The sequence below is a fragment of the Vidua chalybeata genome, chromosome 14 (genome assembly GCF_026979565.1).
Source record: "Vidua chalybeata isolate OUT-0048 chromosome 14, bVidCha1 merged haplotype, whole genome shotgun sequence".
In the NCBI taxonomy this organism is placed as follows: domain Eukaryota; kingdom Metazoa; phylum Chordata; class Aves; order Passeriformes; family Viduidae; genus Vidua; species Vidua chalybeata.
This window is the reverse complement of record NC_071543.1, coordinates 692907-713597: the sequence shown is the minus strand read 5'-3', so window position 1 is coordinate 713597 and position 20691 is coordinate 692907. Positions and strand designations below refer to the sequence as shown.

The following is a 20691-nucleotide window of genomic DNA, read 5'->3' as shown; positions in this document are numbered from 1 at the left end:
AACGAGGAGTGTGGGAGCTTCTGTGTTTCATCACAAGTGACTCAATTAATTCAAGCCAACAGCTACCAGAGCCTGGCCAGAGCTGGAGGAAAGTGCCAGTGTCTGGGTGCTTTAATTCTTGGCACGCCACACCTGGATGTCCAAATGGCTGGCACTGGGGATCTTCTGGTCCATGAGTCAACAGAGGCCGGTGGGGGGCAAAGGGAATGTCCCCCACCAGCTCCCTGGGAGGTGACCAGAGGCAACTGCAGATGGGCTGCAAAGAAACCCAGCCTGTGAGCGGAGCCAGGGGAGGGAAACCCAGAAGACGAGCGCACCCAAGGTGTTTTGTCATGCCCTATATCATCCCCTTCTCTGGCAGTAACTTGGAGCCTGCTTCCCTGGCCCTGGCTGTAGGGCTGGGGGTGGTGGGGGTCTGCCAGCCCTGGCAGCCCTGGGAGGGCCGGGAGAGGAAGCGCTTTGAAGTGGCTGGTGATCACTGGCACAGCCGGCTCCGGAGGCAGCGTGCAGAGACTCCCTAATGCGCCAGCCCTTTCAGGGGCAGCCTTGGCACTCAGAGAGATGGCGTGTGAATAGCCAGGACAGCAACAGGAAAAGCAAAGCAAAGAAACCAAACAACAGAAGTGGGGGAAATGGCTGGGAGGAAAGCGCTCCCCAAACCTCCAAGCCCAGCTGCACTGGCCCCACCAAACCCAGGGGTGCAGGGAGACAGAGGCTGGGATGCAGGGATGCTGCTGCTGCAGGATGCCCAGGACAGCAGCCCACGCTGGCCAGGTGCCCTGTACTGAGCCTTTCAGAAGAGCTTGGCTGCCTGACCATCCACACGTTCATCTTTAGGATGCACAGAGCAGTCGGCTCTCCCTGCCTGCAAGGGAGCTGTGCGGAGGGACGGGTGAGGCATTGTGTTTGACACGGGACTGAGCCAGCTACCATTTGTACATCTCTACTCCCTTGTGCATGTCACTTGGTTGGGAATACAGGATCATTTAGGGGCAATTGGGAAAGGTCAGTGGAGGCAAGGCAAAGCAGATGTGTCTGAACTGGAGGTGCTCGGCTGCCCATGGGGCAGGGCTCAGGGAGGCTGCTGTGCCATGGGCTGGAGACCAAATCCTTACTGGCAGGACTGGCACTGGCATGGGAGTGTGAGCAGTGGGGAGCAGCCTTGGCAGGCACAAGACTCGGGGCAGAATCTGCAGCATTTACACAGCCAGGAGAGGCTTTATGCTTTTAACCAAGGAGCTCTGGATGCAAAATCATCAGGGATGCAACGGGGGAAAAGCTCAGCCCGGGATAGGCTGCAGTCCCCCATCACACAGGTCCTTCCCTGAGCAGGTCCATACACCCACCAGTGGGGTAACCCAACCTAAAGGATGGATGCATTTCAGTGCTACCTGCCATCAGAGGCTACCACTCATGCCCAGGGTCGGGGAGGCTGTCAGTGCCAGTGGGATGAAGGTGGGAGTGCAGGCTCAGCCCAGGAGAAGCTGTTCTGAAAGGCCTGGAGCAACACGAGCACCCTCATGACCTGACCCCAGAGCTGTGCTCCCAGCTGGCTGGAGCATCCGTGGCGCTCCTCCCAGCGGGAAGCAGGGGGTGGCAAGGTGGGCTGCTTGGAGGGTCCACAGTCCGGGTGGCAGCACAGAGAGGTGCTGGAGGAGTGCTGCAGGCCAGGGGCCAGCTAGGCACCCTCTCACTCTCTCACTCTCTCTCTCTTTCCTCTCTGTGCCTCTCTGCCGGTCGGCTTGCTACATACCTCCTTTCCTACATATTTTCTTGTTGGGCTTTCGGGTGCATTCCTTGGAAATCCGTTTTACTGTAAAATGAATAAAAGACTACAAAATAACAGGAGGCTCCACTGATGGGAGTGGGCATGCAATCACAACCACGTTGCTACCCTCCCACCGCCCCTGGGACCGCGGGAGGTGGGGAAGGAGCGTCGCCATGGGAGGAAAACTCTGGGCCAGCCGTGCTGGGTGAGAAGGAAGGCATGATGCATTCCACGGGCCCCAGAGACAGAGGAGTGGAGCCAGCCAGCCTGGAAGAAGCCACTGACCCGCCAGGCTGCTCTGCTGTGTGCAGCAGACCCGCTGCGGGTCCCTTCCAGCCCGCTGAAAATCCCTGGGGGTCTCCTGTTGCGGTGAGGCTGGGGCGGGCGTGCAGGCAGGCGCTGCCTCCTCTGCCCTCTACTTACAGTTCAGGTGGGATCCCCTACAAAGGAAAAGGTTAGACAAGGAGGCACCCAGCGCCGCTCAGCCTCACCCCAACAGGACCGTGCCCCGTGCGTCCCCAGCACGCCAGGCTCATCGCTCTGCCGCTGTCCCACCGGCGGACGGAGGAGCAGCCAAGCGATGTGTCTGCCAGTGCACCCCAACCTCCCATCCGTACCAGGGCCCACAAAAGGGCTCTTTGGTCCCTTTCTTGCCGGAGCATCTTCCCAGGGAGAGGCAGAGAGTGTTCCTCCCAGCCGCAGCCCACGCCCACAACTAGCGCATGGACCTGGGGAGGGTGGGAAGCAGGGAGGAAGGACGAACTCGAACCAACTCAAGACAGAACCTGGCACTCGGCGCCTGTGGGGAGCACAAATCAGCTTGTCACTCTGTGGATCTGCGGTCAGAGAGTCGGATTCAGATTTAGCAATACAAGAGAGGAACCCGTGACGATGCCATGGAGGTGGAGGGGTGGGACCGGGAGGCGTGGAGGAGCAGGAGCACGCGAGACAGAGATGGCAGCTGAGGGCAAGAGGGCAAGCTGCGTGGCCAGAGAAAGCTTTCCACAAACAGACAGCATGCTGCAGGGTCCACAACCACATGCTTCAAACACAACACCCAGGTGAGACCAACCACCGCTGGGGAGGGGTGGAGTGACCCCCACCTCGCTCTCCTGCGGTCACCCCAGTGGGGACTCACCATCCTCCGTGGGGATGTAGATGTTGAGGTACAGACAGTCCTCGTTGGGGTCCTGGATGTACGTGGCCACAATATCCAAATTGGAGGTAAACCAGATGGGCAGCATGATCTCGGGAACAGCGTTGTGGATGTTCTGGGGGCAGACTGGTGAGAAGTGGGTAGCGTTCCTGATACCTGACCAGGATGGTGGTGGCTCAGGGGGCATGAATCTCTTCTCCCCGACGGGGGGAGCGGCATAAGGAACCCCCAGGTACTGGTCCACGGGCCCCAGGATCTCACTGGGCAACGGCACGCGCACCCCTCGTAACTTCCCATAGTGCGTGTTGACAGTGGGCGAGTAGACCTGGCCCTCCATCTGCACGGCCATCGAGGCAAAGCTCAGGAACCAGAGGGTGAGACGCAGGTCCCAGCTGGCCACCAGCTCAGGCACTTGGAGAACAGGGGGGAAGAGAGGGCTTCTCCAGAGTATCAGCCACATTGTCCGGGAGAAACAGCACCAACATCCAGGCCTGAAGCTCCTGGGGCGAGGTCTCAGAGCACCCCCATCACACCAAGCCTCCGATTTGCCCACCAGGAACAGACGGAGCAGAAGAGACAGGAGTCAGGAGTGTGCAGCCCAGCCACACCTTCTGCTGGGTGAGTCGGGAGCACGGATGCGGGGAGATGTGGCACCAGCTCCTCACAGCCTCCCAGCTGCCTGCTGCTGCCTGCCTGCCAGCGTCCCAGCTCGGAGGTGACTGCTGATACTGTGGAGAGATGGAGGGAATTAACAGCAGACTTGCTCTGGAAGAGTTGAAGACCTGCAGAAGGAGCCGGGATCTCTGGCTGAGCCTCCCACCCATGGGTCCTCATTGACTCTGCCACCACCCAGGCAGGTGGCTCCGGGAGCAGGCAAAAGCGGGCTGAACAAGCAGAGCATGTGCAGACACACACTTGATCTGCCCGTGCCTCCAGAGCCTGTGCCCAGCGCTCAGGGGCTGCCCAGAGCACGGGTGCCAAGATAAGCGGACAGGGCTATGTCCCTCCCCGTGAAGAGCCCGTTGGACAGCACTAGTGCCAAGCACAGCCCCTGCACAGGGCCCCAGCGGCACCTCTCCTCTCCTGGCTGTGCTCCCACACCGCGCAGCCTGTGCTCCTTGCCTGGGCTTCAGCACAGCACTGCTCCCCCGTTCGGGTGCCACCACCCCTCCTACGGCAGCAAACTCGACCAGCGTGTCCTAGCCAGGCACCCATCTCGCCCACCAACACAGTCCCCATCAGCTTCCCCCTCCACTGGCCAAAGCAGTGAGATCTGAGGCAGGATCCCGGTGCTGGGCGGGCAGGAGGGGAACAGCCAGAGCGCTTGCGGGCATCTGCCCTCGCTCCCACCCGCTCCGTGCCCCGGCAAGCCCGGGGAGGCAGAGCTCCGCTCCCACGTCCCGCCTGGGCCGGCAGCATCAGGAGGAGCAGCTGTGGCAGCCCCCGTGGGGCCGGCGGGGAAGGGGGGGCACTGCAGATGGGGCCCCGCGGATGTGTGTCAGCGCGCAGAGCTCCTGTGCCAGGGAGCCCTCGCTGGAGGCTCCGCGGATTCTCAGCGCTCTGCCCTTCGCCTCCCAGCACCGCCTGGCGCAGTTAGGGCTTATGTAAGTGCCCCCCGCCTCGGCTGCCCCCGCCAGCACCGCCGCTCCCGGGGGAGCCGGGCACGGGGAGCCGCGGGGGCCGCACCTGCCCGGTGTTCCCAGCCCGGCCGGGCGAGAGCAGCGTCAGCCGCCGGCCGGCCCCGCTCCTCGGCGGGCGGATCTTCAGCCGACTCCCCGCGGAAAGGCGGTGGTGGCTCAGGGGATGCTCGCTCGTCCTGTCTCGGCCACATGTCCTCACCCTGGGAGAGGCGGCGGCGGTGGTGAGGCACCTCCGTTTTGCCCCAGGGCATCCTGACATCCCCCCCACCCGGCAGATCTCTTCCAGGCTCAGAGGGGAGCAGAGTTGCTTTGAAATTATTGGAGCACAAAATAAGGGCTGTATGCAGATGGGAGTTTGCAGCTCTGGTGGAGGTTCAGTTGGGCAGGGATTCCACAAATAGAGAACACCTCTACCCAATGAGGAAAATCTGCAGGGAAAAAAACCCCACCACCACCACCAAAAAAAAAAAAAAAAAAAAAAAAAAAAAAAAAAAAAAAAACAAAACCCAAACCACCCAGACAGACAAACAGAAAAAACTCCACCCAAACAAAGCACAACCAAAAACCCCAGAGAAGGTGTCTCAAATCTGTACTGCACATGTGCAGGCAACTCACTGCTGGTCATTAAGGAAATTGGGCCCATGCTGTGCCTGCCCTCCTGATACACCCAAAGAACTTGGCAGCCTCAGGGTAACACAGTAAATAGAAACACTCATCTCAGAAAATCGTGTTACTGCATTCAGCCCACCCAAGCAGCAAGGCCTCACAGGGCTGGGCATGCAGGCACCTCTCCAGAGCCTGCCAAGGGAATGCAGGTAATGCCAGACAAAGGAGGGCACTACATCTCTGCACATCACTCCCCTTCACCTCCTCCTGCCCCACCAGGCAGCGACAGAAACGCACCAGCAGGAGCACGACACTGCTGCGTTATCCCCCAAAGCCTAAGAAATAAAAGCTGAGTCAAGGGCCAGAAAAACAGCTGAGGCACCCAGAGACCCCAAGCTCAGTTCTGCCCATCGCTGCTGGAGCTGCCTCTGCAGCACAGTGCCTTGGCTGCCCTGTTCTGCCTGCAGCTCTGGAAGAAAACCATCATTCATCTCATATTCCTTGCCGCAATGCTCCTCCTTCAGCAGAGAACTGACCTTTGCCTAACGGCGACATCCCAGGGGTGCAGCGCTGGCCTGGGACCCCCCAAAGCTGTATTCCCAAGCAGGATCTCAAAGGTGCTTCAGACCCATCACTCTGCCTGACATTGCTGGAAAGCAAACTGCCCGGTGTAAATCTTCTGCTTAGGTTCCTTCAGGTACCACAGGTTAGGATAAAGCTAATTATTAATGACTGTCATATCTAATTTGTATGACTGGAAGCTACAGGCAGCTTCCAACCTCTATGATAGTGCATCCAGTGCTCCCTGCAGAGCCATTTCAACTGATCCGTCATCGTTTTCTGTCTGCAGGAATGCCACAGCCCTGCCAGTGGTGGTTCACCAGCTGATTTCCCAGCTCCAGAGCTTCCTCATGGCTGCAGCCACTTGCTGCCATGGGCGCTGCTGCTCCACCAACTCCTCCAGGAAAGCAATTTCACAGCACCAGGCAGTGCCACTACACAGCTGCCCAGTCACAGGGCTGAATTCACAACCCACTTTGCATCCGTGGAGCTTCCGCACGCCCACTGTAACCATCCTGTCCTGACACAATGAGGAATCTCTTTTCACAAAGCACAGCCAAAAAACAGCTTCTTGCTACAGCTCCTCAGAATTATGCTATGATGATATTCCTCTGGGTTTTTGTTTAATCCTCATCCAGCTCTGAAAAAACAAGGAAATCTGAAGACAAAATAAAACCTAAGCTAAGATAGAATTAAGTACGCATTCTTAACTTAAACAAAATGATGCTACAGGACTTAAAACTGTCTCCAATTACGAGTTTTACAAAGCATGAGGTACAGAGGTGACTTGCAATAGTGATAGCCAAATATGTCCAGACATGGAGATGCACAGTCAAGGCCCAGCAGCTCTAATGTTACTCTGGAGAGCCACAATGCCTTAACACTCAAATACAGCTCACAGTATTTTAACATTTGTAATTCCACATTTGGTTCCGTCACTTTTTAAAGACTCTTTGCCTCCACCTGCACATGTCCCCACAGCACAGAATAAAGGCACCCAAACAATCTCAGTGACATGCTTCTAAGCCTTCCTGTGTTTGGTTTTTTTTCAAATACAAACCCAAAAGACATGCAAACCCTATATCTGAAATTCCCTGGGTTTCAAATGCTTGATTTGGGGTAATTGCAATACCCCTGTAACACATCTGATACCTTCATATTGCTGTTCTGTGCTCTGTGCTTTCTGATGTAACTTCATGTTAACATAACATTTAGGATGGGAATTTAGCCTTAATTTAATGCTGACAGGCTGCCATAAAAACCCAAGCTTAATCCCTTCCGCTGTGGGTTGTTGCATGTGCCTTGCATTGCTGCCTGCTGCCTCAACAGCTCTTAAGCTTCTTGGTCTTTCAAAGCATGAGAAAGAACTGGGAGACCAGAGAAAGGACATTTCGTTCAGGGAAGCAATTCCCTTCACATCCCATGGGAGGTGGGAGAAAAACTTTCCCAGTTTTGCCGCCTACAGAGCTCTCACTCCTGCCTCCAGCAGGGAAGCCAAATGTGTCCCCCAGCGAAGATGGGCCGCTGCCTGCCAGGAGCCATGCCTGCCAACCAGAAATGAAACTGGGCTGGGCTGGGCAGACACAGCCAAACTGGGAATGCTCAGACAAGCATGCAGTGAGAAACTGGGAGCATAAAGACACCGCAGGCATCCCAGGTCGCTCTGCCAGGCCGCTGGTGGGTGAGCAGAGGAAGTGAGGCTGCTAGCTGTTGGGGATGTTATTCATGTGCTTTGCAAAACAAATGCTCTATAGGTATTTCCACGGCCACGCTGTCTGCCAGACACTTCCTCCTCAACAAAGAGACGCTCTCCATGGAAACCTGGGCGGGTGGGATCCTCTGGAAGCCTCTCTGGCAGTGGCAGATGCATATTCAGGCATCTCGACAGCAGCCAGACAAGCCGGATCCACACCTCCTCTGGCAGGAGGCCGAGGAGATGCGAGCAGCCAGGCTGCTCCCGTATTGGACCCTTCAGCGGGGCCCAGCCTCCTGCCCTGAAGCACCAAGCCCAAGCTCATTACACTCATGTGGCTCTGTGTCCCATGAGGTTCAGAGCCAGGACAGATGGAGACCTCAAAGCACCCAGCTGGCACGGATGGATGATCTCCTTCCAACAGCAAGCAGGCAGGATGTCCCATTGCATCCTCCAGCCACCGTGCCTCGTGCAGTTCTGCTCACCATCTGACCCGGCTGTACTTTGCTGAGGGCCAGCCCATGCACCTCAGAACAAACATGCACCCGGCAAGCAGCATGAGAAACTTCTGCCTTCTCTTCTCCAGCCGAGCTCCAAACCTTTCCACCAGCCTGTGCTCCAGGAGCTCTCAGGCAGCCGCACCTGCCAGACCCACTCCCCACCTGGCATCTCCTCTCCTCTGCTGGGCAGCAATCCCAGCTCTCAGGCAGCCCCATCCCACCCTGCCTACAATACTGCAGAAAGCCCACAGGAAACCCTGGGGAGCAGAGAAGCTGCAGCACAACTGGACCGATGTGCTTGTGTCCCTGTGTCCCAGCAGTCCCTCAAGAGCATCCCTAAGCCTGCAGGTCTCATCCCAGGTTACCCATCCATGCCAAAGGCAGACGTTTCCTGGTCCCAGAGCACTGTGGGGGCATTTCCCAGGTCCATCACAGAGCTGGTGAACAGTGATAGATGGCTCACAGTTACACTGAAAAGGACATGTAGGGGTTCAGAAAGGTCTGCCCTGCTGCTGCTGTTGCTCTGCTTTTCCATGAATGACATAAATGACAGAACAGAGTACGTTTCAAAATCTGCATGTGACACACCAGCACTTTAGAGGCCAGGGTGGGAGTTTGACATGCTCCTGACAGACTGGGAAAAGGGCTGAGAGATGATGGGCAGGGCTGTAAGGCATCGGGAGGCAAAAAAACTGCACAAAGAGGCCACGGAAGGAGAGACAGCAGCAGTTCTGCCATAATGGTCACGAGGGCTACACAGGTGAGTACAAACTGAACGTGAGCCAGCATATCATTGCCACAAAAAAAGGCACCTACAGGAGGATGTGTGAAAGGCCAGCTTACACATGAAGTAATTACTCTCCTTTCAGCTCATAAAGACACACCAAGTAATTTTACTGTTTTGTCCAGAGACAAGTTCATTCCCCAAAAGATTTGGCCATGGGAGACCAGCAAGATCATCAAAAAGCTTTGGAGAAACGTCTGGAAGATTTGGATTAGTCTAGACAAGAAAAGTCACAGGGCACAGTTTTATAACATGCAAAGGCCACTGCAAAAAAGTTCAGAACACTCTGCCCTTTTGTGCTAGGTAGGAGACACATCCGTATTAAGAAAGAAAAGTTAAGTGCACACCAGGGAAAGTTAAAGCACTCCATGGCTACCTGCAAAGGGTGCTACATGGCAGATGGATGGACCAAGTGACTCCCAGCAGCCCCTCCAGCCCAGTCTCCTACACTTCTCATTACCCTAGCTGGCAGCTCTGCCCCTGCCCTCATTCATTCAGCATTTGCCACCATCTGGGTATACACAGTCACCCTGGCCACGAACCCTTCAGCATTTAGGCTGCAGAGCAGAGCACTCAGGAGGCTTGCCAGCGCCATGGAGGCCAAAACATCCATTCTCCACTCTGCAGAGGGCTCTCCCAGAGTCCAGTGTTTCCCAGCTCACTCTCGTCCTGAGGCACATCTGCAGCTCCCCCGTATGGAGGCACCACAGTCACTCCAATGGGACAGAAGGAAAATAGTTACAAACCTCACCCTCGTTTGCATCGAGATATGTCCCTATGCCTTGCCTTTCCTAGCTCCTACCCACAGAACCACCAATATTTTAAGCTGAACGTCAGAAGCCTATGAGACACTCCACTGCACATCCTTTGCCCTGGGGAGAGGATGAGGGACCACGTGAGAAGTGTCAGTTAAGTTCCTCAACGCTGCAAGAACATATGTGGGACAGAAGCTCTTTGACAACTCCCAGACACATGCCAAGATCCTCGAGAGCTTCCATTCATAACCGAAGAATGTTACTCAAAATCCCTAGAAACAGACAATTTCAAGAGCCACTTCTGCTGTGGTGCCAAAGGCCTCCCACTGCAATATGGCCTGTCACCGTTTGCTCCAGAGCCTTTAATGAGTTCTCCAGGAAGGAGCCAAGCTCACCTTGGGAAGGACACCAGGGGCAAAGCAGACCTTTCCCTTGCCCACGTTTCAGCCTTTCCAGACATTTCTGGTGTTGAATGTCAGCACACCGCTCGATGCCCGGCTCCAGAAGACACGCTACCCAGCAGGTGAGATAACCTGGATCATTTCCAACTCTTGTTTAGCATCGAGAGCTCAAAAAATGCAGGAAGTTTCTCAGTGTCACTGAGCTGTGACTGGTGATGCTGCTGAAGGACAGCCTGTGAGCACTGCAGCAGGGACAGTGTTGGGGTCAGCACCCAATACTGCTGATGCAAGAAGAAGGTGACCACTATAGAGGATCCAAGGACAACTGTGCTTGAAAGCCTGGAGATTTTTGGAGTGGGCTACACGCTCACATTGAGTTAGTTCGAGATTTTGAATGACCTTCCCACTCACTGCTTCCCAGGAGCCTGGTGAAAAGCTGAGACAGGGCCACATGGCACAGCCCACAGCTGCTGTGTGAGCAGAAGGCTCTGCCAGGACAGGAAGAAGGCAGTGGCAGCAGCCCCTCGGTGGACTGACGGGTTCCCACGTGGCTCAGGGATAGCTGCTGGAAGCAGGCTATTTATTGCCACGTTCTGGGTAGAAATAATCTGGATTATCTCACATGATAGCTTTCCTGAACCCAGCATGAAGACACAGTGGCAGTTTTTCTCTCCCTCACCTTGCTATTTGCTGCTTCAACGTACAAACACTCACCTGCAGGGGCAGGGGTCAAGGAGAAGCACCCTCCGAGCACAGCTGAACCCACACTCACTCGCTCCCCAGCCCGAACCGCCGGCAGCGGAGGAAGCGCCTGACTCAGCCCGGAGGATCCCGGAGCGCCGGGACTCCCCGCGGCCGGCAGCATCTGCATGTGCCATAGCTCTGTGTCGGTGAGGAGGGACGGCGTGGCGGAGCCGGGGCGGTTCCCGGAGCCCCGGGCGAGGCCGAGACTTCCCCGCAGCCCGCGGGAGCTGTCCCGTCAGCACCGCCCGGCACCGGCCCCGCCGGCACCTCGCAAACCGCAGCTCCGGCACCAGCGGAGGGGCCACCTCGAGCTCCTGACAGCTTCCTGAGCAGAGAAGTGGAGAGGGAGGTGCTGAGCTCTCCTCCCTGGTACCCAGCGATAGCACGTGAGGGAACGGTTCAAAGCTGTGCCGGGGAAGGTTTGCACTGGGCGTTAAGAAGCATTTGTTTAGCCAGAGGGTGGTCAAACACTGGAACAGGCTTCCTAGAGAGGTGGTCGATGCCTCAAGCATGTCAGTGTTTAAGAGGCATTTGGACAACGCCCTTAACCACATGCTTTAATTTTGGGTCAGCCCTGAGTGGGCCAGGCAGTTGGGTGGATGATCATTGTAGGTCCCTTCCAACTGAAATCATTCTATTCTATTCTATTCTATTCTATTCTATTCTATTCTATTCTATTCTATTCTATTCTATTCTATTCTATTCTATTCTATTCTATTCTATTCTATTCTATTCTATTCTATTCTATTCTATTCCATTCTAGCAGTGCTTCACAAATAAATATTAGAATTGCCCCACCTCTGGCTTTGTGCAGGCACGTGACTGACAATGCAAAAGTGCATCCACAGAGCCCTGGAACTTCCAGACGAGCACTCAGGAGTGAGCTGACAGACAATCTGCTTTCAGCAAGCCCTTGGCACCAGCACACAGTTCATGCCAAGACAACTTGCTCACTCTCCCACACATCACAAACAAGCATCAGGCACCTACTCTAAGGCAATATAATCTCCCTCAAATCTGTGATCAACACTCCACAGCTAACAGCCCAAGTGCAAATCTCACCCAGCGAAGAGAGAGCTGACTCCACCAGCAGCATTCCCCTCACTTCCTTCTCCAGCTTCAGGAAGCCACATGTTGACATTACCCCACCTGCTCAGCACCATCCCCCTCACATCTGCCAGAGTGATGCTTCCTCTCCTAAATAATTGCCCTGGAAACTACCATGGCTAACAGGGGCCATTTTTAAAGTTAACATGGATCATTATGACTGAACGGTGTTAGGGAACAATGACACAAGCACAAGGCTCTTATCAATCAGCTTCTGAAAGTCCAAGTCCAAACACATTCATATTTCTTATGTTAGCAAAAGCAGGTTTGAAGTCTAATAAAGAAAGGAGACTTTGGCAACACAAAGAGGCTGGCTCAATGACACCCCCATTTCTGAAATACCTGAAACTAAGAGGCAAGTAGGAAACCAAGCTGCTGATGCAATGTCCTTGCCCAAAACTCTCTCATACCCCAGCCTCTCAAGATCCTTTCTGGGCACCCAGCCATACAAAGGACATGAAGCTCCCACAGCAAATGGGCCACAGGCAACTTGCACCATGTCCTGCCCACACCACCACCTGTGCTAGAACTGCTCAAGACATCTCACACAAGCTCCAAGAAAAGCTCAGAAAGCATCAGTGGCTGCAGGCAGGGTGAGTGTGTGCACAGCCAATGCTTTCCATGGACTAGCGTGGACTGGGGGAGGCTCTATAAATGTAAGGAGGTGGGCTGGGCAGAGAGGAACCGACTGCAGCTTAAAATACATGGACTTCCTGCAAATGTGATTAGGGAGGGTGGGCAACAAAATCCAAGAGTGTTCTGAATGGGAACAGCTTCATCCAGAACAAATTGTCAATGTTTCATTTTTACTGACTCAAAGCAGGAAGCCAAATCCACTTATCAAGGGTTGAAATCCAGACAGTGGCTTTGGAGCCTCTGGTTTCAGCAGCAGAGCCAGTAAAGGACTGTTTTTTTACCAACATCTGCTCCAACCACCCATTTCTGCCTAACATCACTCCACTTTTTATCAGCTCAGAAAGGTTTTGCAGAGCAGAATTGTGAAACAGGTCATGGAAATAATCTGGGATAAAGGTAATAAAACCCAGGACAAAGAACAAAGATGAAGGAAATAACTGAAGACAAGCAGGAACTAACTTTTGCACAGAAGCTGAAACATGACACAATAAGTTTTCTTGTGAAGAGATAAGGTTACAAGTTGTGTGGCAGTGTACAAGAACCATCTTTGTGCACCAGGTGTTACCATCACCTTGTCTTGTACCATGAAACACCAAGCCTGTGGAGCAAGACAGTCATATCTCCTCTGTGAGGAGAGCACATGCCTGTGCAAGGGATGGTGTGGGCCATCCCAAGAGAGCCACCCATGAGGGCCACAGTGCAGGCAGCAGAGCCACCTGTGTTCCCTCAGGGCGCAGGAAAAGCCAAGCATTGCAGTCCAGCACCAAGTTGTTTCCTCACTGCGGGGTCTTTGCCCAGGAAAGCCGTCCCAGGAGACATCTGAGCTCATTGTCCACACCACCTCCACCTTGTTACAATAGTCCCTACTGCCAGGTGAAACACCAGACAGGCTCTGCACAAACACAGGTGCCCAGAGCCTGGGATGCAGGGTTGTGCCACCCCATGCTCCTGAGTTTCCCACAGCTGGGAGAGCTGCAGGTCCTGTCCTGTCCTGTCCTGTCCTGCCAGAGAGATGCCCCAGCTGAACTCCAGCCCATTGCCCTGCTGTGTGCCCCAGCGCATCCCACTGGACTCTAGATGCTGAGTTTTATGTTAGTGTGAGTGGCCCTGACCAAAGATCAGACATGATTTTCTGACCATATTGCAAATGTCCCTTTGAGTCTACTGGCACCAGCAGTGACCCACTGCTCCGTGACACCGCAGCTTGCCCGGGGGCACAATTAGTCCCAGCTCTCTGTGGCTGGCCTGGGAGACCACGATCCCCTCCTCACAGCACTGGACTCTTCATCTGCAGCAGAAGGCTGCTCTCAGAGAAGCAGGGAGTGGGATACCCAGACCTAGGGCAGGAGATGGGGAGCAGTGACCAAAGCACAGGTACGACAGAGCACGGATCAGCGCAAGCTGCATTTGCTAATGCTGCAATGCACGTTCCCTCTGCTCGCACCAGCGAGCCGGTTTCACTGGAAACGTCCGAAAGATCCAGATGTGGGGGCGGGAAAATGCCATTGCTGCTGGAAGGAAGCACCATGGACTCCTCCGTCCACACCACCACCCTGCAGGCCGTCGGTGGCAGAGGGCACCGGGTCCCTTTCCCTGCCGGCTGCACCGCGCTCCGCGCCCCCGCAGGGCAGGGGACACCATCCCAGGGCAGCACCTCTTGGCTGAGCTCCCGCGGGAGCCGGGGCCGCACACCCAGAGCCAACATGACACAGCGTCAAGCAGCCACATCCTGCAGCAGCCACCGCTCCTCCAGGCTGACGTCAGCCTCCGCAAGAGCTGGCAGGCAGGACATGCTGTGCATGCCGGCCGCGCTGCTCCCAGACACCGCCTGGCCCCGGCGCACACTGTGGCCCGTGCTCCTCGCCAGCCACGGCTTATCTACAAATTGAATTTCACACCCGCACGCTCCCCAGTAAGGCACAGGTGCTAGAGGAGCCACCCTCCCCCTCTCCACATCTGCCTGCCCGCTCGCCCCACCCCGCTGCCGAGCGCCGGGATCACGGCTGGAGCTCCGCGGGAGCTCCCGGCACAGCCCCGACAGGCGCGGCAGGCGTCGGCTCACGGCGGAGCTGCCGCGCTCGGGGCAGCGTCGGGGCGAGGGGACCCCCGGGGCCCCTGGCACAAGGGCCACCCCCGTGTGCTGCTGGCACGACACAGCGTCCAAAACCGCCCATCTGCAGCTGAACGAGGGAAAAGCCCATCCCAGAGTTACCGGTTTCCCCAGAAACCCTACAGGCTTTCCCAGGAATTCTGGAAACGCACGGATTTGGTATGTGCTCCAGTAAGCAACCTAAAGAGTTCATACAGCTGTCACAGCCGGAGACCACCACTAGCACAGGTCGTGTGCACAGCTGGTAGCCCGGACAGGTGTGGTGTGTGTCACCTCCGAAGGACCTCAGCCAGCCCAGGCGTAGGGCGCAGCCCATGGTGCAGCCCAGGCCCACGACAGCCTCCACCCAGCTAAGAGGAGCAGCTTCCTGAAGAGGGGAGCCTGCCCTCAACAAGGCCCTCAGCTGCTCATGCTCCCAAACCAAAACCAAAGCTGGCGTGACTAAGCAGAAGACCATGGAAGCACCCTGGACTGGAGCCTGCAGCCACAGCAGCTCCACAAAGTCCTGCTCATGCAGCCAGGGCTCGCTAGAGACTGTAGGTCAGGCAAGCCAGCAGCTAGAAAGGAAACCCATTCAAATTTAATCCAAAGTGTATTTTATATTTTCCCTTGTAAATTTATCCTCCCATACTTTCTATCTTCGAGCACAAAAAAGCAGAGAGACTAAAACCTCTGGCAAAAAAAAAATCCTTTAATGTGTTTTACTGCAAATACCACCTCGTGTTAGGAAATAAGCTGGACCAGAGCAAATCAGGCAGCCTGGGGATGCCCTGTCTCGACAGAGGGAGCAGACCAGAATGAAGCAGGACAGACAGGCATGCTGCAAGGACCAACCATGCCAAGGAAAGTCAAGTTCAAGTGCCAAGACGGCTCTCGTGCTCCCTGCTGCTCCTCAGAGGTCCCTGAGCACGGCTCTGCCTCAGCAGATGCCCACTTGGAAGCATCGCTCCCGGCGGGCACGGGAGGAGATTTTTGTTACAAAGAGTAGGAAACCAATTGACTTCTCTTAAAGTGGTGAGTATCAAAGTACAGCAGCTCCCTGCCCAAATCTGCAATCTCAGATTCTCATCCAGAGACCCCAGTGGCAACAGAGACCAAAAAGACGGGACAGGAACAGAGACTCTTTCTTTCTTAAGGCACAGGACAGCTGCTATCCAAGGGAAATTTTGGTTTGTAGTTGCAAGGACACCTTTGTGCTGCTGGCTGGACACTTCCCTCAGTCCTCTTGGAATTAGTAAGGATGAGAAACAGCATCCTCTTCATAAGCAACAGCCTCACTTGACCTCACACTGCTGCCACAGGCCAAAACCCACGGGGGACTGCTGGATCCCCAGCTCATCACTGCATCCTCCTCTCCAAGTCTACTTCTCCCACAAGAAGCCAACCACTCCCAAACCAAGGATCACATCTTCCTGTTGCCCTTGCATGCCTCTGGACTGCTCAGGAGCTGGGGAACAGCCTTTTGGCATCCCACATTCACCAAGGTAAAGCTGAACTGGACCTCAACAGGTAGCAGGACACGAGTCTTTTCTCATTTGAGGATAAAACCAGGAACAAAACTGACACTGATGTGTATGAGAACAGGCAGAGACAGGGGATTGGAGGAGGGGGAGATGAAGATCAGATCCCTGGTGATCCCACAGTATCTATCATGTGCAGGGAATTGGGACAGCTCCAAGATGAGACTCTAGCTCTGCTGCCAGCGTGTCCCTGTGCCCAGGGAACCAGAGCTGTCAGGGAACACAGCAGGAAGGGATATTGCCATTCATTTTCAAACCAACTGAATTAGTACCTGATCAGTAGACAAAAGGCTGTCGGAGGTCTCCAGCAAAGGGTCCTGTGAAGCCATGGCTTGGTGCTTAGCACAGGCCCTGTATCTCCCAGCAGGTGCACCTCCATCATGTGGGGAAAGCATCCCATGCTCTCAGTGAGGAAGCAGGACTGAGCAGGCATCTATCACCCTGTGCCAAGCTAAGTAACAGGACTGAATGGGGATAAACCCATCCTTCTTTACCAAAGCCCAGTGCTCCCTCCTGGCTCCACACTCTCTGGTGGGCAGAATGTTATGAAAATAACAGAGCAGACCAAAAGTCCACCTTGCTCTGTGTACTTGCAAGCAGTCAGAAGCATAAGCAATTCACAGCTCAGCAGCTGCCCAAGCCGTGGGTGGATCTCAGTGTATTTATTAGTTCTGAGGGAACCTCTTGTCCTTCTTGATATCATCCCATTTCTCCCAAAACTAATGCAAGGTTTTGCTGTTCATGACACCTTGTCCTGAGGACTTCTGTGATTTGATAGCACATCTGTAAGAGACAATACCCCTCCTCCTGCCTGGCACCTCCTGAGAGCTTAATTTGATGTGACCTTGTACTTGTATGAAAATAAACAATGAACAGTTAACCTCTATTGCTTCTCTCCTGGCCTCCTGTAGACACATCTTATCCATCTTCTGTTGTTTCTTTTCCAGTCTGAAAAACCCTGCTTTATTTAGCCTTTTTTTTTTTTTTTTTTTTGCAGAGAGGTCACCAGACCTCTGACCAACTCTGCTGCAACTTCCAGGCATTTGGCTGCACAATGATCTCAACACTCACACATCTCTCCTGAGCTCCCCACAGGCAGCTCTAGAGACAGAGAAACAGAGCAACCCCTGTCCCCTTCTCCTCTATCACTGTCCCATGAGTCCTCAAGTCGCTCAGTGGTGCCTGGAGTTGTGTGAGGGCAGAAAAAAGACATGGAGGCAGTTGGACTCACACATTCACCTTCACAACTCCTTTAGCACTGGATGCCAACAGCAGGACATGGACACAATCACCTCCACCAGGAGTGCCACGCAGACATTTTGGCCACGTCACAGACTTGGGCATCGTCTCCCACTCCTTTAGAGCAGCACCAACTGCTCGATGAAGGCCAAGCCCCTGCAGCCCCTGATCATCACAAAAGGGCATTCTCAGCAGTCGCCTCCCCAGCCCCATCTCAGAAGCCTCCTGACCAAACTGCCCAGCCATCCTCGCCCTCAGCAGCCCAGGCCCAGACCCAAACAAGGCTCATGCACTGTACAAGCCCTGTAACATGCTCTCTCTGCAACCTTTCCCAAACTTTGCCACCTGCTCTGCTGGCACGATCAGAGCATCTGGCCACCAGGCAAAGTTTCAACTCTGCTTGCCAGGCACCTTACAGGATATGCTTGCACCGAGATGCAGTTTGAAAATAACAGATGTTACTCCACTGTTCTGCATTTTGCAGTGTCAGGAACAAGGCTTCTTTACCAACAATCCTCTGAGCTCCTTGCCAAGGTGGTCTCATCCCAAACAGCGCTCCCCAGAACAAAGTCTTGCTCACAGAAGGCCCCTGCCACGTGCTGTCCCTGCTGTCAGGCAGACAACGTGGCAAAAGGAATACACTGCAAGAGCAGAGTTTCCACACACAACTTCGAGACTTAGCAGGAACGCAGGTCTCATCATGGACTGCAATACCACATGACTTCTGAGACCAGACAAGCCTCCAAACTGCACATAACCTCCCATCCAGGGAAAATTTCCAGGAGCTACACAAACCAGACAGGACCTGGCAGCTGCAGCCAGAAGCACCCATGTCTTTGCACTGCTCCCTCTTCATCCCCATTTCCTCTCAGTCAGACTCGCTCCAGGGTCTGAATGATGTGGGTTCAAACTGGCAGCTCTGGCAATTGCAGGACCATTTATTCATTCCCCTCACACCCACAGCAGAATCCTGCTGAGGGCAGCAGCACACAGTGCTGCTCACAGCCTGCTCCCTGCCCCCAGCTCTGGGGACTATCACGGTAGGAGACCACCAGAACATTCAGTCCCCCATCCAGCACCACCCAGCTCAGCTCAGCTCAGTCCTCAGACCCAGCTCTCCTCAGTGCCCTGGTACCAGGATTCAACCTGTCTCCTCCTGCTGAGGTGCCCTGTGCTGCCCGTGACCACGTCCCCTCTGTGCCGACCCAGAGCCACAACGCCCTCGGCTGCCTTTCAAAGCACTGTCAGCGGCAGCCAACAAGCACAGACCACCAGCAGAGCAATCTCTGTCTGGGATCCCACAGAGAGCCCGTAACTCCCATCCCAGTGGCACTGGGAGTTCTAAGGACAGAGCCAAGCTGTGCCTGCCCCATCCCTCTGCACTTGGTGCACAGCCCCAGGATGGCAGACACACAGCCCCTCTGTGCTCCGCTCTGAGATTCCACAGGCTCCTCTGCAGCTCCACAACTTGTTGCACAGGCACACACTCCATGTCCCCATTCCTGCCACTTCCCACCATCCTTCCACCCTTCTACTGTTACTGGATCCCTCCAGCTGCCACCAGCGCAGCATGGACACTTCCACACTGCTCTGTCTGAGGCCACAGTAGCTCCTGGACAGCTGAGAGAGCTTCCTTTCTCCCCTGCCTGCTGCAAAGAAATAGCTTCTAGAAGGAAGGATACAGGAAGATGGCAGCAAATTGCTTGGGAGGCAGCAGACTCGCTGTGGCTGGGGGGTTTAGGAGCTGGCTGAGCTGATGCTGTTTGGGAATTGCTTATATGGAGCTTAGAGACTTGATGACCTCAAGGTCCCTTTCTTATCAGCTGTCCTAAAACACTCCTCCCTTGACACAAAGGCCAACGTGGACCTGCCAGAGGATTTTGGCAGGTCTCCTTGCTTTTGCTGGCAGACGTGATGCTGATCAAAAGACACCTGAAAAAAAAAATCCCTGTCTGTGTTGGACGTGAGCACCCCGAGCAGCCCCCACAGAGAGCCAGGACAGACACAGCCACCACATCGGGAGCCTCAGCAGAGTGCCCTGCCAATTCTCACGCTGCCTCCTGAAGCTTTGGCAGGCCCCTGTCCCTGGGCAGCCTGCTCAGCAGCTCCACTCGTGACTCCCAGGTTCTGGCTGCCCTCACCCTCTCTGCTCTTGAGCACCTTCCTTCCAGCCCTTTGGGACAAAAGCCTCTACACGGGCTCTGGAAAAGAAACAGCCCCAGATGAAAAATGCAGGGCAACCCCCTTGGCATGGGCTCAGTCCTCCTCTCTAACAAGGCTGCCCTAGATGCTCGCTGCTGTTGAGTGTGGGCAATTGGAGGCTGTGCAAGGCAGCACCATGCAGACCCTGCCAAGATGGGCACTGCAGCTCCCATTTCCTCAGCCCAGCACTGTGCAGGGCCCTCAGGCCCATGTCTGAGGGCTGCCCTGCACCTTGGCAGCTTCTGTTTGTGCTCTGGAGGTTGAGAGCTGCGTGTTTGCAGGTGTCCAACCAAACTCCACATCCCGACTGCACACGTAACCATGGCAACTGCACATGCGAGTGGCAAAGCCTCGAGCCCGGCTAACTGCAAATGCAAATGAAGCAAACACATGCACAGTGCTAAAAGTGTGACCTCTAAATGTCAGCCTTTAACCATTTTGCAGACACCAGCTCTGGTGGCGGCCACCTGCAGGCTGCAGAGCAGGCAGAGGTCTGGTTCCAGTGGGGACCTCAGGGTGCCCAGCCCTGCACCAGGTGCTGGCATGGGTGCTGGGGTGCACGCCTGGCACAGGCGTTTCCCAGAGCTAAGAGTGACTCCTGCCTTGGCAACCAGCAGCTCCCTCTCTGAGGACACATCCACTCCTTACCCAGCTGGCAGATGCTCCCAGTTCCACAGAGGACCCTGGTTTGCCGAGGAAGGAAGGTCCCACCAGGCTGACACAAAGCATGGCCACAACAGGAGCTTGTGGGGAGCTGGCTCTGCCATCACCTGGGGCAGAGCCAGCAGCAGCATCAGATGAGGCACTCTCAAAGGATGGAACGAAAATCCCAGCCTTTCAGGGATGTCATGTCAGAGCCACCTCCCTAAGGGAGGTCTGTGGCCTTGGGAAAGGCTGCCGGTAGAGGCATAAGGAGGTGTCACCATTTAGGAGAGTGAGGTCCAGAAACTGACTGGCTGGACAAAGGCCTCAGGTCCCTCACCATTTCTCTCCCTTGCTGCTGACAGATCCCAAAACTGACCATCACCCACCCCCTTGTCCTCCTCCATGGCTTCGAGCACAACGGAGTCAAGCTCTGGTGAACAGTGCTAATAACTCCAGCCACAGCGTGCACCGCTGAGGCCACCAGCACCCCCCGCACCCACCACCCCACGCAGGGACGGGTGGGCAGATGGATGAATGGATGTCTGGCCTGCTGCCCCGCTCAGGGATGAGTATGGCCAGCTGTTTGACAGCAAGCCTGCCTCCGACTCCGTCCCTGGCCCAAGA

General features: G+C 55.2%; 1 protein-coding gene across 5 annotated transcripts in view; it reads right to left on the bottom strand.

The window, feature by feature from the left end:
• NLGN3 (neuroligin 3) overlaps positions 1–20691 on the bottom strand; it is a 39234-nt gene that overhangs the window by 17710 nt on the left and 833 nt on the right. For 2 of the 5 annotated variants that reach the window (XM_053955572.1, XM_053955573.1), the window contains exon 1: positions 2907–3849. The exons of 1 other annotated variant lie outside the window; for it this stretch is intronic. In XM_053955572.1, coding sequence (XP_053811547.1) covers positions 2907–3384 — 478 coding nt within the window. In that variant the 5' untranslated portion in view covers positions 3385–3849. Of the gene's footprint in view, positions 1–1753; positions 1814–2906; positions 3850–16253; positions 16969–20691 lie in introns of those variants that run through there. 2 more of the 5 variants (XM_053955571.1, XM_053955570.1) reach the window with 2 other exon arrangements.